This window comes from Humulus lupulus, chromosome 2, assembly GCF_963169125.1.
Source record: "Humulus lupulus chromosome 2, drHumLupu1.1, whole genome shotgun sequence".
Classification (NCBI taxonomy): domain Eukaryota; kingdom Viridiplantae; phylum Streptophyta; class Magnoliopsida; order Rosales; family Cannabaceae; genus Humulus; species Humulus lupulus.
Genome location: NC_084794.1, coordinates 61,134,566 through 61,146,436, shown reverse-complemented (window position 1 = coordinate 61,146,436; position 11,871 = coordinate 61,134,566). Strand labels below are relative to the sequence as shown.

The 11,871-nt window shown below is 43.4% G+C and overlaps 1 protein-coding gene across 1 annotated transcript; it reads right to left on the bottom strand.

Moving 5' to 3' along the window:
• Window positions 1-7,549: 7,549 nt before the first annotated feature.
• Window positions 7,550-11,032, bottom strand: LOC133814328 (protein FAR1-RELATED SEQUENCE 5-like). The gene is made up of 4 exons (XM_062247302.1): window positions 10,772-11,032; window positions 10,081-10,481; window positions 9,784-10,004; window positions 7,550-8,532 (listed from the first exon to the last, which is right to left on the bottom strand). The coding sequence occupies exons 1-4, from the start codon at window positions 11,030-11,032 to the stop codon at window positions 7,550-7,552; spliced, it is 1,866 nt and encodes a 621-aa protein (XP_062103286.1).
• Between the last annotated feature and the right edge of the window lie 839 nt (window positions 11,033-11,871).

The window sequence follows — 11,871 nt, the reverse complement described above, 5'->3', positions numbered from 1 at the left end:
ATATCTCAAGCTCTTTACGAAGAACAAGGAGAAATAGATTTAAATTAACTTCTAAGTTTTATGACCCGGTTATATCCAGGATAGGACTTAGTTAGCGTTAACCCTTATCCATATCTCGAGCTCTTTACGAAGAACAAGGAGAAATAGATTTAAATTAACTTCTAAGTTTTATGACCCGGTTATATTCAGGATAGGACTTAGTTAGCGTTAACCCTTATCCATATCTCGAGCTCTTTAAGAAGAGCAACGATCCATAGACAAGGATCAACATCCAAGTCGTTAAGGAGACCTGGTTATATCCAGGTACCATATGCCCCCCAAGTAACTGGGAAAGGGTCTTTTGTGGTTACTTTAAGATTACAATTGCAAATATGCGTAAAAAGCTTATCTTTATTAATACATAGAAAGTGGCTTTCCAGGGCTTACAAGTGGATCATTGATAATATCTCTTTAAGTGGACGGCGTTCCAAGTCCGTGGGACGGTCCCTCCATCAAGTCGAGATAACTTATAAGTTCCCTCCTTGATGACTTCAATGACCTGGTAGGGTCCTTCCCAGTTCGGTCCCAAGACTCCATCTTTGGGATCTTTTCTGGCCAGGAAAACTCTTCTTAGGACCAAGTCGCCAACGCTAAAGGCGCGTTTTCTGACCTTGGTGTTAAAGTAGCGAGTGATCTTCTGCTGATAATGGGCGAGCTGGAGTTGTGAATCCTCTCGCCTTTCATCAACTAGGTCTAGGGAATGGCATAGGAGCTCATGGTTCCGACCTTGGTCGTAGGACTGGACTCTATGCGACAGAACCTTAACTTCCACGGGGAGGACTGCTTCACTCCCGAAGGTTAGGGAGAAAGGAGTATGACCCGTAGGAGTCCGATGCGAGGTCCGGTATGCCCATAAGACCTGGGGGAGCTGTTCTGGTCAGACTCCCTTTGCTTCGTCTAATCTTTTCTTGAGGCTCGCCTTTAGAGTCTTGTTGACAGCCTCGACCTGGCCGTTCGCCTGAGGATAGGCTACGGAAGAGAAGCTTTTCACAATTCCATGCCTGTCACAGAACTCAGTGAACAGGTCGCTGTCGAACTGAGTTCCGTTATCGAAGACGATCTTCTTGGGCAGGCCGAAGCGACAGATGATGCTTTTAATCACGAAGTCAAGCACCTTTTTAGACGTGATTGTTGCCAACGGCTCTGCCTCGGCCCACTTAGTGAAGTAGTCGATGGCGACCACGGCGTAACGGACCCCGCCCTTTCCAGTGGGCAGGGCGCCCACTAAGTCTATTCCCCAAACGGCAAACGGCCAAGGGGCCGAGATCATTTTTAGCTCAACTGGAGGAGCTCGGGCAACTGCAGCGAATCGCTGGCACTTGTCGCACTTTTTCACATATGAGATCGAGTCTTTGGACAGAGTCGGCCAGTAATAACATTGCCTGAGAACCTTTAAGGCCAAGCTTTGCCCCCCAGTGTGGTCTCCGCAGAATCCTTCGTGAATTTCCTGCAGGATGGTCTTCGCTTCACTTGGAAGAACGCACCGGAGGAGCGGTAAAGAGTGCCCACGTCGGTACAACACTCCATCGACTGTCGTATATCTCGGAGCTTGATATAGGACTCGCCGCGCGTCGTTACGTCCCTCATGTAGCTTGCCCTCGACGAGATATTCAAGAATGGGGGTTATCCAGGTCGGCCTGGCGTCGATCATCTCGACCTCTGCCCGATATCCTTCTATACTTGGTTTTTCCAAGAATTCTATAGGCACCAGCCCCAGTGTCTCTGTCTCTCCCGAGGTGGCGAGCTTGGCAAGAGCATCTGCATTGGTGTTCTGTTCTCGAGGTATCTATTCGATCGATCCTCGCCCAAACGCAGACAGCTCGGCTTTTACCTTCGCCAGATAGGCGGCCATCTTGGGTCCTCGTGCCTGATACTCGCCCAAGACCTGGTTAACCACGAGCTGGGAGTCACTGAAGCACTGGACGGAGCTCACCTTTAACTCCCTGGCTATCCTTAGGCCGGCCAGCAAAGCTTCGTATTCTGCCTCGTTGTTGGAGGCCTTGAACCCGAACCTTAGCGCCGAGTGGAACCTATGTCCCTCGGGGGATATCAGAATGATCCCGGTCCCGGAGCCGTTTTCGTTGGATGAACCATCTACAAAGATCTTCCATAACGATTGGGGCGAGGTGAGATGAGATGAGTCCTCCGCTGGATTCTCCTGGAATCTCGTGCATTATGCCACAAAGTCGGCCAAGGCCTGACTCTTTATGGCAGTTCGTGGAGTATAGAAAATCTCGAACTGACTGAGTTCGACCGCCCACTTTAACAAACGTCCCGATGCTTCAGGCTTTTGCAAAACCTGCCTTAGAGGTTGATCGGTCATGACGTGTACCGAGTGAGATTGGAAGTACGGTCTGAGCTTTCGCGAGGCCGTAATTAGGCAGAACGCCAGTTTTTCCATCAGCGGGTATCGTGATTCTGCCCCGAGGAGTCTCTTGCTGATGTAGTAGACTGGCTTCTAAGCTTGGTCCTCTTCTCGTACCAGTACGGCGCTAGCTGCATCCTGAGTGACAGCTAGGTAGAGAAAAAGAGGCTCGCCGGCCTTGGGCTTGGATAGCACAGGCGGTTCAGCCAGATGCACCTTCAGGTCGAGGAATGCGCTTTCGCACTCTACTGTCCAGTCAAACTTCTTGTTTCCTCGGAGCAGGTTGTAGAAAGGCAAACACTTATTGGTTGACTTGGAAATAAACCGGTTCAGTGCGGCCACTCTCCCTGTCAAGCCCTGGACATCTTTCCGCGACCTAGGCGAAGGAAGCTCGAGCAATGACCTGATCTTGTCGGGGTTTGCTTCGATCCCTCGGGTATTAACTATGAACCCCATGAATTTCCCGGATGCGACGCCAAAAGTGCATTTATGGGGATTGAGCCTCATGCCATATTCTCGTAGTATTTTAAAACATTCTCCCAGGTCGGAAACATGGTTGTCGACAGTCTTTGACTTGACGAGCATGTCATCAACATACACTTCCATGTTCTTTCCGATCTGGTCCGCGAACATTCTGTTTACTAGCCTTTGGTAGGTAGCTCCGGCGTTCTTCAGACCGAACGACATGACCTTGTAGCAATAGACATTAGTCGGGGTCATGAAGCTGGTGTGTTCCTGGTCCGCCGGATTCATCGTGATCTGATTGTAGCCTGAGTACGCGTCCATAAAGGACATGAGCTCGTGCCCCGCTGTGGCATCCACCAGCTGATCGATCCTTGGCAATGGAAAACAATCCTTGGGGTAGGCCTTATTCAGGTCAGAGAAGTCAATACAGGTCCGCCATTTCCCGTTGGGCTTTGGAACTAGCACGGGATTGGCGACCCAAATTGGAAATTTGGCTTCACGGATAAAGCCACATTTTTTTAGCCGGGCCACTTCTTCTTCAAGGGCTTCAGCCCGGGTTGTTCCTAGACGTCTTTGCTTTTGAGACTTGGCAGGAATGCTTTTGTCCAGATGGAGCGTGTGCATGATGACACTCGGGCTGATCCCTACCATGTCCTCGTGCGACCATGCGAATACATCTAAATTAGCTCGGAGAAACGTTATCAGCTCCGTCTTCGTCTTACTACAGAGGTTTTTCCCGAGCTTGACCATCCGTGATGGATTTTGTGGATCAAGGTTCACCTCCTCGAGCTCCTCAATAGCCTAGAGCTCGGATCTGTCTTCGCCTATTCGGGGGTCAATGTCCTCACTAAGGGCGACACTTTCCCCTTTGGCGTTTTGAGGTTTTTCAATCTCAGGAGCCGCCAAGGGTTCCTGGGATTCCTCTTCACTCAGAATGGCCATAGCCAGCTGCCCGGGTTTAGATTTTCCCTTCATGGAAATGCTGTAGCATTCCCTGGCAGCGAGCTGATCGCCCTTGATGGTGCAGATTCCTGTTGAAGTAGGGAATTTCATGGCGAGGTGTCGAATGGAAGTGATAGCCTCGAAAGCTATAAGCGTAGGTCGGCCCAAAATGGCGTTGTAGGCAGCGGAGCAGTCAATGACCACGAACTCGAGCAGTTTAGAGACTGTCCGAGACTCTTCTCCTAGGGTGATCACCAGCTCGATCGTCCCTATCGCTGCCGACCCTTCTCCTGAAAAACCATACAACATCATGGAGGTTGCCTTTAGATCGGCGACAGTCAGACCCATCTTCTCTAAGGTGGATCGGAATAAAAGGTTCACTGAACTCCCGTTTTCTATCAGCACCCTTCTTACTTTCCGGTTGGCGAGCTGGACTGCTACAACCAAGGGATCATTGTGAGGGAACTGGACATGGCCTGTGTCTTCCTCCGTAAAAGTGATCGGTTGCTTCTCTAATCGTTGCTGTTTTGACTGACGCTGCTCAGGGACGAACTCCACTCCGTTGTGGGCTTTTAGTTCATTCACGTATCTCTTCTGGGCACCTCTGCTCGTCCCAGCCATATGCGGACCTTCAGAGATGGTGGATATCTCTCCTCCGACCACGGGAGGAGGGACGTCCTGTTCTATCCGAGACCCGGGCTGACTGGCTGGGGCTTCCGGAGCAGGCCGACTCGCTGGAACCCTGTTCCGTGAGTATTGAGCCAAGGGGCCGGCTCGGATGAGAGTCTCTATCTCATCTTTGAGATGCCTGCAATCGTCGGTATTGTGTCCGACGTCGTTATGAAAACGAAAAAATTTGGAAGTGTCTCTCTTTCCCTTGTGGTGTTTCAATGGTTCTGGCCTCTTCCAGGGGACCCGAGTAGAGTTGGCCAGGAAAATACTTTCCCTTGACTGGGTGAGTTCGGTATATGTCGCGAACACGGGCTTGAACTTGTCTACAGACTTATTCTTCTTTTGGCCGTGCTGATTGTTTTCGCCATTCCCCTTTCTTTTGCCTCCACCGGGCTGGTTGTTCTGTGTGACGTCTGAGGTCGCCACCACGACCTCCGTCCCCACTCCAGCGGGCTGCTCGGGAACCTGGCTGGTTCCCGCGGCTGAGGCTTCGAATTCTTCCAAATTTATCCATTCTTGGGCTCTATTAAGGAATTCGTTGACCGAACTGACTCCCTTCTTTTGTATATCCTTCCAGAGATCTCCTCCGACAAGGATTCCGGTTCTCATAGCCATGAGCTTGGAGCTTTCATCCGCGTCCCTAGCTCGGGCAGCGAAGTTCGCGAATCTGCTCAGGTAGGCCTTCAGCGTCTCACCGGGCTGCTGTCTCACATTGGCCAGGGAGTCGGCCTAAACACGGGCGGCCTGGGAGGCGCGGAATGCCCTTTTGAAGTCAGCTGAGAAGGTCTTCCAGGAGCTGATCGACTATCTTTTACTTTGCTTGAACCACTGTCTGGCAGGTCCGGTCAGTGTGGAAGGGAAGATCAAGCATCTCAGCTCCGGGCCAATGTTATGGGCCATCATTAGGGTGTGGAACATCCCTAAATGGTCCGACGGATCTCCGTCCCCGTTGAACTTTGATAAGTGAGGCATACGGAAACCAGATGGGTATGTCGTCGCTGCTATGTTGGGGGCGAAGAGTTCCATCTCATCTCCAGAATCATATTCGTCTTTTTCCTTTTCTGAAAGGAGCTTCCTCATCAATTCCTCCATCTGAGTTAGGTGCTTGAGGGTTTGGTCCTGAGATCCTTGGTTATTCCGGGGCTGTTCAACAGCTCCGGATCCATTGTACATATTAGGTGGGTTATTGCCCCTCCTATCTTGAGATAGGTTGTTTGGGACATTCCCTCCATTACGTACTTCGGATCGGCCCCCCCCCGAGCGAGCCTGACTACCATCTTTAGCTCGATCCTCTCTGTGAGAGTTGAGGTGATCTCGAAGGTCGCCTCCCTGGGTGGTCTGGTGGCTTTGTGCCGAACTTAGTCGCTGACGTAGGTCTCCTCCAGAGAGATCACTCCGGCGACTGCCAGTCCAATGACTCCTGCTGGATAGGCTTGGAATCCGTCTTTGGTGGTGAGGACCTGAGCTTTCTTCCGGCGCCCTGCTACGCCGGGAAGGTCCCGCTGATGGTGGGTTTCTCCTACTACTCCCGTAAGCTGGGATGTCTCGGACGGGCCGAGGAGGAGACGGATATCTGATCGGAGATGGAGGATGCCTGACTGGAGAAGTGATCCTGGTTCCGTCTGGACGGATCAAATTTGGTGGGGGCCTTTCGGCCCTGCCAACTTGCTGGTCTCGCACCGGGCAATCTGGACGAGGCGCAGGACGGTCTTCGGGGACGGGCTGACGTCGTGGGCCCTCCCCGGATCTCCTCCGGGAATTTCCTCGAGCTCTCCTGGGCGTCCTCGAGGATGGTTGAGAGCTAGGAGTCGACGTCCTAACCGAATGGCTGTATTGCTGTTGTTCGGTCCCAGGCATTTCCTCGAGGTTTGCGTCTCGATGGTGCGATGAAGGGGTGGAGTTGGCTGCTGGAAGTCTATCCGAATGGCTATGCCTGGACCGATTACCGCGGCGAGACTTAGGAGCCTCACCTTGCCTCTCTCCAACGTTAACGTTGGTTATGAGAGGGGGTAGTCGGGCCAGGATATCCTGGATTTGCTGACTAGCAGTTGCTAACTGGCTCCTCAGCTGAGCGTTCTCCATCTCCACCGCAATATAATAACACGGGTTCGGATTAGGTGGCCGGGGCGCCGAACTACCAGTATCGTCTTGGCCCGCCGGCTGCTTTCCTGGCCGCTGCTGGACTTCAGGAATTTGTTCATCAGGGATGGCGGTATGATGAGCCTCCTGCCCATCATGTTGTTCTGTCTCGTTGCCATGCCTGGATCGAGTAGTCACCATAGTTAGATATTTGTAGCAGCACTAATCGAACTTGATCTCAATGAAAGCACCAAACTGTTGACGCGGTTCTTCGCCAACAGGTAATTAAGAGAAAGAGAGAAGAGAATTAGTGCCAAATATAGAACCGTAACAGATATAAGATCTTAGTGAATGAAATAGGTGACTCGAGACATGTTTTTAAGTGGTTCAAAGGTTAAAATCCTTCTACTCCACTAGTCAATATTATTGATATATTTTGGGTATTTTGTTACAAAGTATCTCTCTCCAGAGACTATTTGTTCCAACCCTTATCAACTCCCAGGGTCTCCATATTTATAAGAGAAGGCACCTGGAAGTTGGTAAGGAGGTCATCCCGTGACCTTGTTATTTGTCATATCAACTCTGTGACATTCATGATTAATTCCTAAACCTGACACATAAGTATGGTCAAATCGATAGATAAGGAGATAATGGGCCGCACGGCCCAACCCAGCCGTGGGTGTCTGAACACGCATGTTCCTGCAGCGTGTCCGAGAAGTCAGGGAGATATCGGACACGTGATGTCAGATATATGCACGTTTATCTTGCGTGTGTTGACTTTACAAGGGGTCATGGCCTCCATATCTAGCTCGTACCACGAGCTGTGCATCTGACCCAACCTTCGGCCTTTCGATTCCTTGCTCCAGTCTTAGGAGTCTTGGCGAGTCCTTGAGGATTCCTCGAGCTAAGGGGGTACGACCTCAGGACAGGATCTCCGGCCTGGGGGATGTTTATGGACTAACCATGATCAGTCCGAAGCTCGCCCTGCTAATCAGCCCGTGGGAAAATCAGGGCGTACAACTTGCAATGTAATAGCGATTTTTTTGGTTTTCTCTTCTTTGCACCTCCAGAGAATGATTTCGACAAACTGGTTGTAGTTGGTCTGCCTTTTGTTTTTTTAATCTGAGAGTCCAAAATATTATTAGGAAATATTCCTTCATCATTTTGAGGATGTTTTAACTCTTCATCTGGTGGCATTTTTTCCAATTCTGCATTCAACTCTGATATAACTTTCATAGCCTTTTGAAGTGCTTCTCGCGATCTTGTAGCAAGGTACGACGTGATAGTAGTTTGTGTGGTTACACCACCGTATCTAGAATTTTCAATAACTTCAGGATGAGGACACTTTCTTTCATTACCTTGAGTTAACAATTGAACTTCTTTAGCATCTTTTAGCCAACGTCTATTTACCAAACAAATTGGCAAACTTCTTCTCTCCAAATTCTTCAATGAAATAAAAATATGTCTACATGGAATTCCTTTTGTCTCAAGAGAATAACAATCACATCGCACATCATCCCCATCGTTGGAGATTAACACTTTGCGCTTTAATCCAGAACCAATATATTTTTTCACCAAACAAAGAGTGTAACCTGGTATCTTATCATCCTTTAGGGCAATATAATTATCGCCACGCCGTATCTCATTTCTTATCCTTGTAAAAATTTCCCTTGTGAAAATTGAAGAAATTTCATCCTCCACACACGACATAGTTGTCTGGTTCAAAACTGGTCCAGTCAAATTAGTTTTGTAGTGTTCTTTCATCTCGTTGTAATGTAACATAGATAAAGCATGGTCAAAGTGTCGTATAAACATCCACAATGGTATTTTATTTTGCAAATCTCTTTTCAAGAATGCATTCATAGATTCGCATCTACCGGTAGCAGTAGCTCCACCAAAATAAATACCACGAAGAAAAGTATCTGCCCACTGCTTTCTTGTGCCATATTGTGCTTCCACCCATGCATTTCCTGTCAATCTATATTTATTCACAGTCACTTTCCAATTATCCTCCCATTCTTCCTCCTTGCATTACCTATATTTTTGTAAAAAAGAAAAATATAAGGGGCCGTTTGGTATGAGGAGTTTGCAGTTTTCATATTACTGGGAAAGTTGAAGAGGGTAATCTGATAGTCTGGAAACTTACATCATTGTGTTTGGTTGTGTACTGTAATCTTATCTATGATTCCTGGGAATATCACTTTCTGTGTTTGGTTGTGCATAGGAATCTGTTAAGTTTTCATATTTTCATAAAATTTATATAATAATATATTTCATCAAAATAATTTATAAACAATTTTACTCATGAAATAATTTTTAACAGAATTAAAAAAGTACATCTATTGAATACTAGAATCAAGTATAATTTTTAAAATTACAAAAATACCTTTATTTTATTTTTAATAATATTTCATTTGTTATTTTAAACTTAAGTAATGATATAAAGGCTTTACAAATCAATTTCTTTAAATAAACAAATATTATTTATCATTTTATAGTTTGATAGTTTTTTTTCTTCATATTTTCATAAAATTAATATAATAATATATTTCATCAAAATAATTTATAAACAATTTTACTCATGAAATATTTTTTAACAGAATTAAAAAAATACATCTATTGAATACTAGAATCAAGTATAATTTTTAAAATTACAAAAATACCCTTATTTTATTTTTAATAATATTTCATTTGTTATTTTAAACTAATTAATGATATAAAGGCTTTACAAATCAATTTCTTTAAATAAACAAATATTATTTATCATTTTATAGTTTGATATATGTATATTTGTTTTTATATTATAAGCTTCAAAAATAAAATAAGTCAATAACTAAAAAGTTATTGGTTTAAGATTTTTAAAAAAAAATAATAATAATAATTTTGAAGTGTTTCACATTCCTGGGTATCTGAAAACCACTTGTCAGATGAGTTTCACTTGAACCTAGAATCAGGAAAAGTTAAAACCCCTGAAGTACAGATTCTTAGGTTAGAAAAACTCAAACCCAGTATCAAACATGGGAAAATGTTCATATTCCCATTCCCGTGTTTAGATTCCTGCATACCAAACGACCCCTAAATTTTTTCATATTATAATTGAAAGAATAAGATAAAACACCATTTAATGTATTACCTGAAAATAAAAATTTTCAATTCTTGATGGAATGCTATATTGTGTACACGGTGCATTGCATTTTTTAGTATGTGCCACGAGCAAATACGATGTGGAACACCAGGCATAATATTATCCAGTGCTTTGTTCATTGCTTTGCAACCGTCCGTCAAAACTGCTGACGTCATCTTACCACCCATGCACTCTAAAAATGTTTCCAATACCCAATCATATGTGGTCGAAGTCTCATTACCAAGAAGTGCAGCTCCAAACACACACGTTTTGTCATGATTATTAGACCCAAGTAGTATTACTAATGGCTTTTCGTACCTGTTGAACAAAAAATTAATATGATATTTGATATTTTACTAAGAAATCGATATAAGGTAAAAAAAATAAAAAATACCTATTGGTTTTGTAAGTAGAATCAAAAGCCAAAAAATCACCAAATAATTGGTAATCAACCTGGGAAGTCCCGTCAGACCAGAATAAATTTTTCAATCTATTTTCTTTATCTACATCATACTTGTAGAAAAACATGTTGTCCGGCCCTTTTTTTGCTTCGAGATAACCCATTGCTGTGGACGTGTCACAATCATCCCAAGTTGAATATTTTTTACAGATTCCCTTGTACAAGTCATCTTTGATACATCCCACATTTTCCCAACCATCATGAACTTCTGCCATGTAGTTCCAAATTTGGGATGTCTTAATTCCGGCTCTCTTCATTGACATAACTTGTTCCCTCATCTCGTCCCTAAATATTCTATGAGATCTAAGAAATGGTTTTTCACGAAAGAAGGCAATCTTATGGTTGTGGTGGTTATTAAAACACTTAGTAATCCAGTGGTTAGTTCCCCTATTTAAATTTATTCTAAACTCTGCATTACAACCCGTTCTTGTTAGAGCACGAGCTTCTTTACACCTATTATCAAGATTACAATATTTTTGTTCTCTAAAACCTTCGTTTGAACACACCCAACTTCTAATGTGTAAAATACATTTTTTTGTCCTCCCTCTTCAGTTTTTTTCTAACACTAAACCCCATCATTTTCGCATACAAAAAAATAAAAAGATTCTGCTTGTTCAATACTTACAAACTCCTTCCGTTCGAAGTCCGAAAACTGAATATGTTCTGGTTCTTTGTCAATATCCAAAAATTGAAGCAAGCTCCTCCATTGCGCAATATCAGGTTCGGTCCATTCTTCGTTAATGCTACATTCAACATTATCTTCTGGTACATCTTCATCATTTGTCTCTTCCAAACGTGTTCCCCCAACAGGGTCTACTTCATGTTCAGAAGATAAGGATTTTGTATCTTCTTGTTCAGCTTCCAAACCATTTTCGTAACTAGTCATTTCTCCAGCCTATTCCTTCTGATTTTTTTTCGAATGGTGTGTAGCACTATTCAATATTTTTTATATTTAAACTGATTATATTATTAAAATTGCATCAATTAATATAATTAGTGGGGTGATTGAAAAGTTTATGCTTATAAATTTTGAAATTATAATAGCATTAATTAATATAATTAGTGGGGTGGTTGAAAAGTTGATACTTACAAATTTCAAAATTATAATAGCATTTAATATAATTTTGCAATTTTGAAAATATGTATAAATCCAATAATATTTCAAAATTTTAATTATAATTTTCATTAGAATTTTCAAAATTAGGGTTTAGATAACCACAGTTGTGCAATATTAATTTTTTTTTAATGTTAGGATATAGATAGTTAGTTAGAGTCTTTGAATATGAAGATGTGCATTTAATATTTAACATATTTTCAATAATTATTTCTCCAAAAGAGTAATTAGTGTAAGCCTTAATTAATGTATAATAATATAATTGTTATAATTTTTTTAAAAAAAATACTAAATCATTTTTGAAACCATTGTGTTTTGATGGGAAGTTGAAAAGTTGTAATTTTAATAATTATATACAATTTTTTGCATAATAATAGGTAATTTCGAAAATATGTGTAAGTTCTATGAACCTTTGCTTTGTAATTAAGAATCACCAGAATGTTTAACCAATAGAACTACACTTAAATTTTTAGAAATTTTAATAACATTTACGATAATTAGTGGGGTGGTTGAAAAGTTGATGCTTATAAATTTCGAAATTATAATAGCATTAATTAATATAATTAGTGGGGTGGTTGAAAAGTTGATACTTACAAATTTCAAAATTATAA

Excerpts from the sequence above, each read along its gene's own strand:
- LOC133814328 (XM_062247302.1), bottom strand. The coding sequence starts at position 11,032 with ATGACTAGTTACGAAAATGGTTTGGAAGCTGAACAAGAAGATACAAAA. Across the intron at positions 10,482-10,771 it reads ACTTCGAACGGAAGGAGTTT|ATTGCCTTCTTTCGTGAAAA; the intron begins GTAAGTATTGAA and ends CACAACCATAAG. Across the intron at positions 10,005-10,080 it reads TCTACTTACAAAACCAATAG|GTACGAAAAGCCATTAGTAA; the intron begins GTATTTTTTATT and ends TTTGTTCAACAG.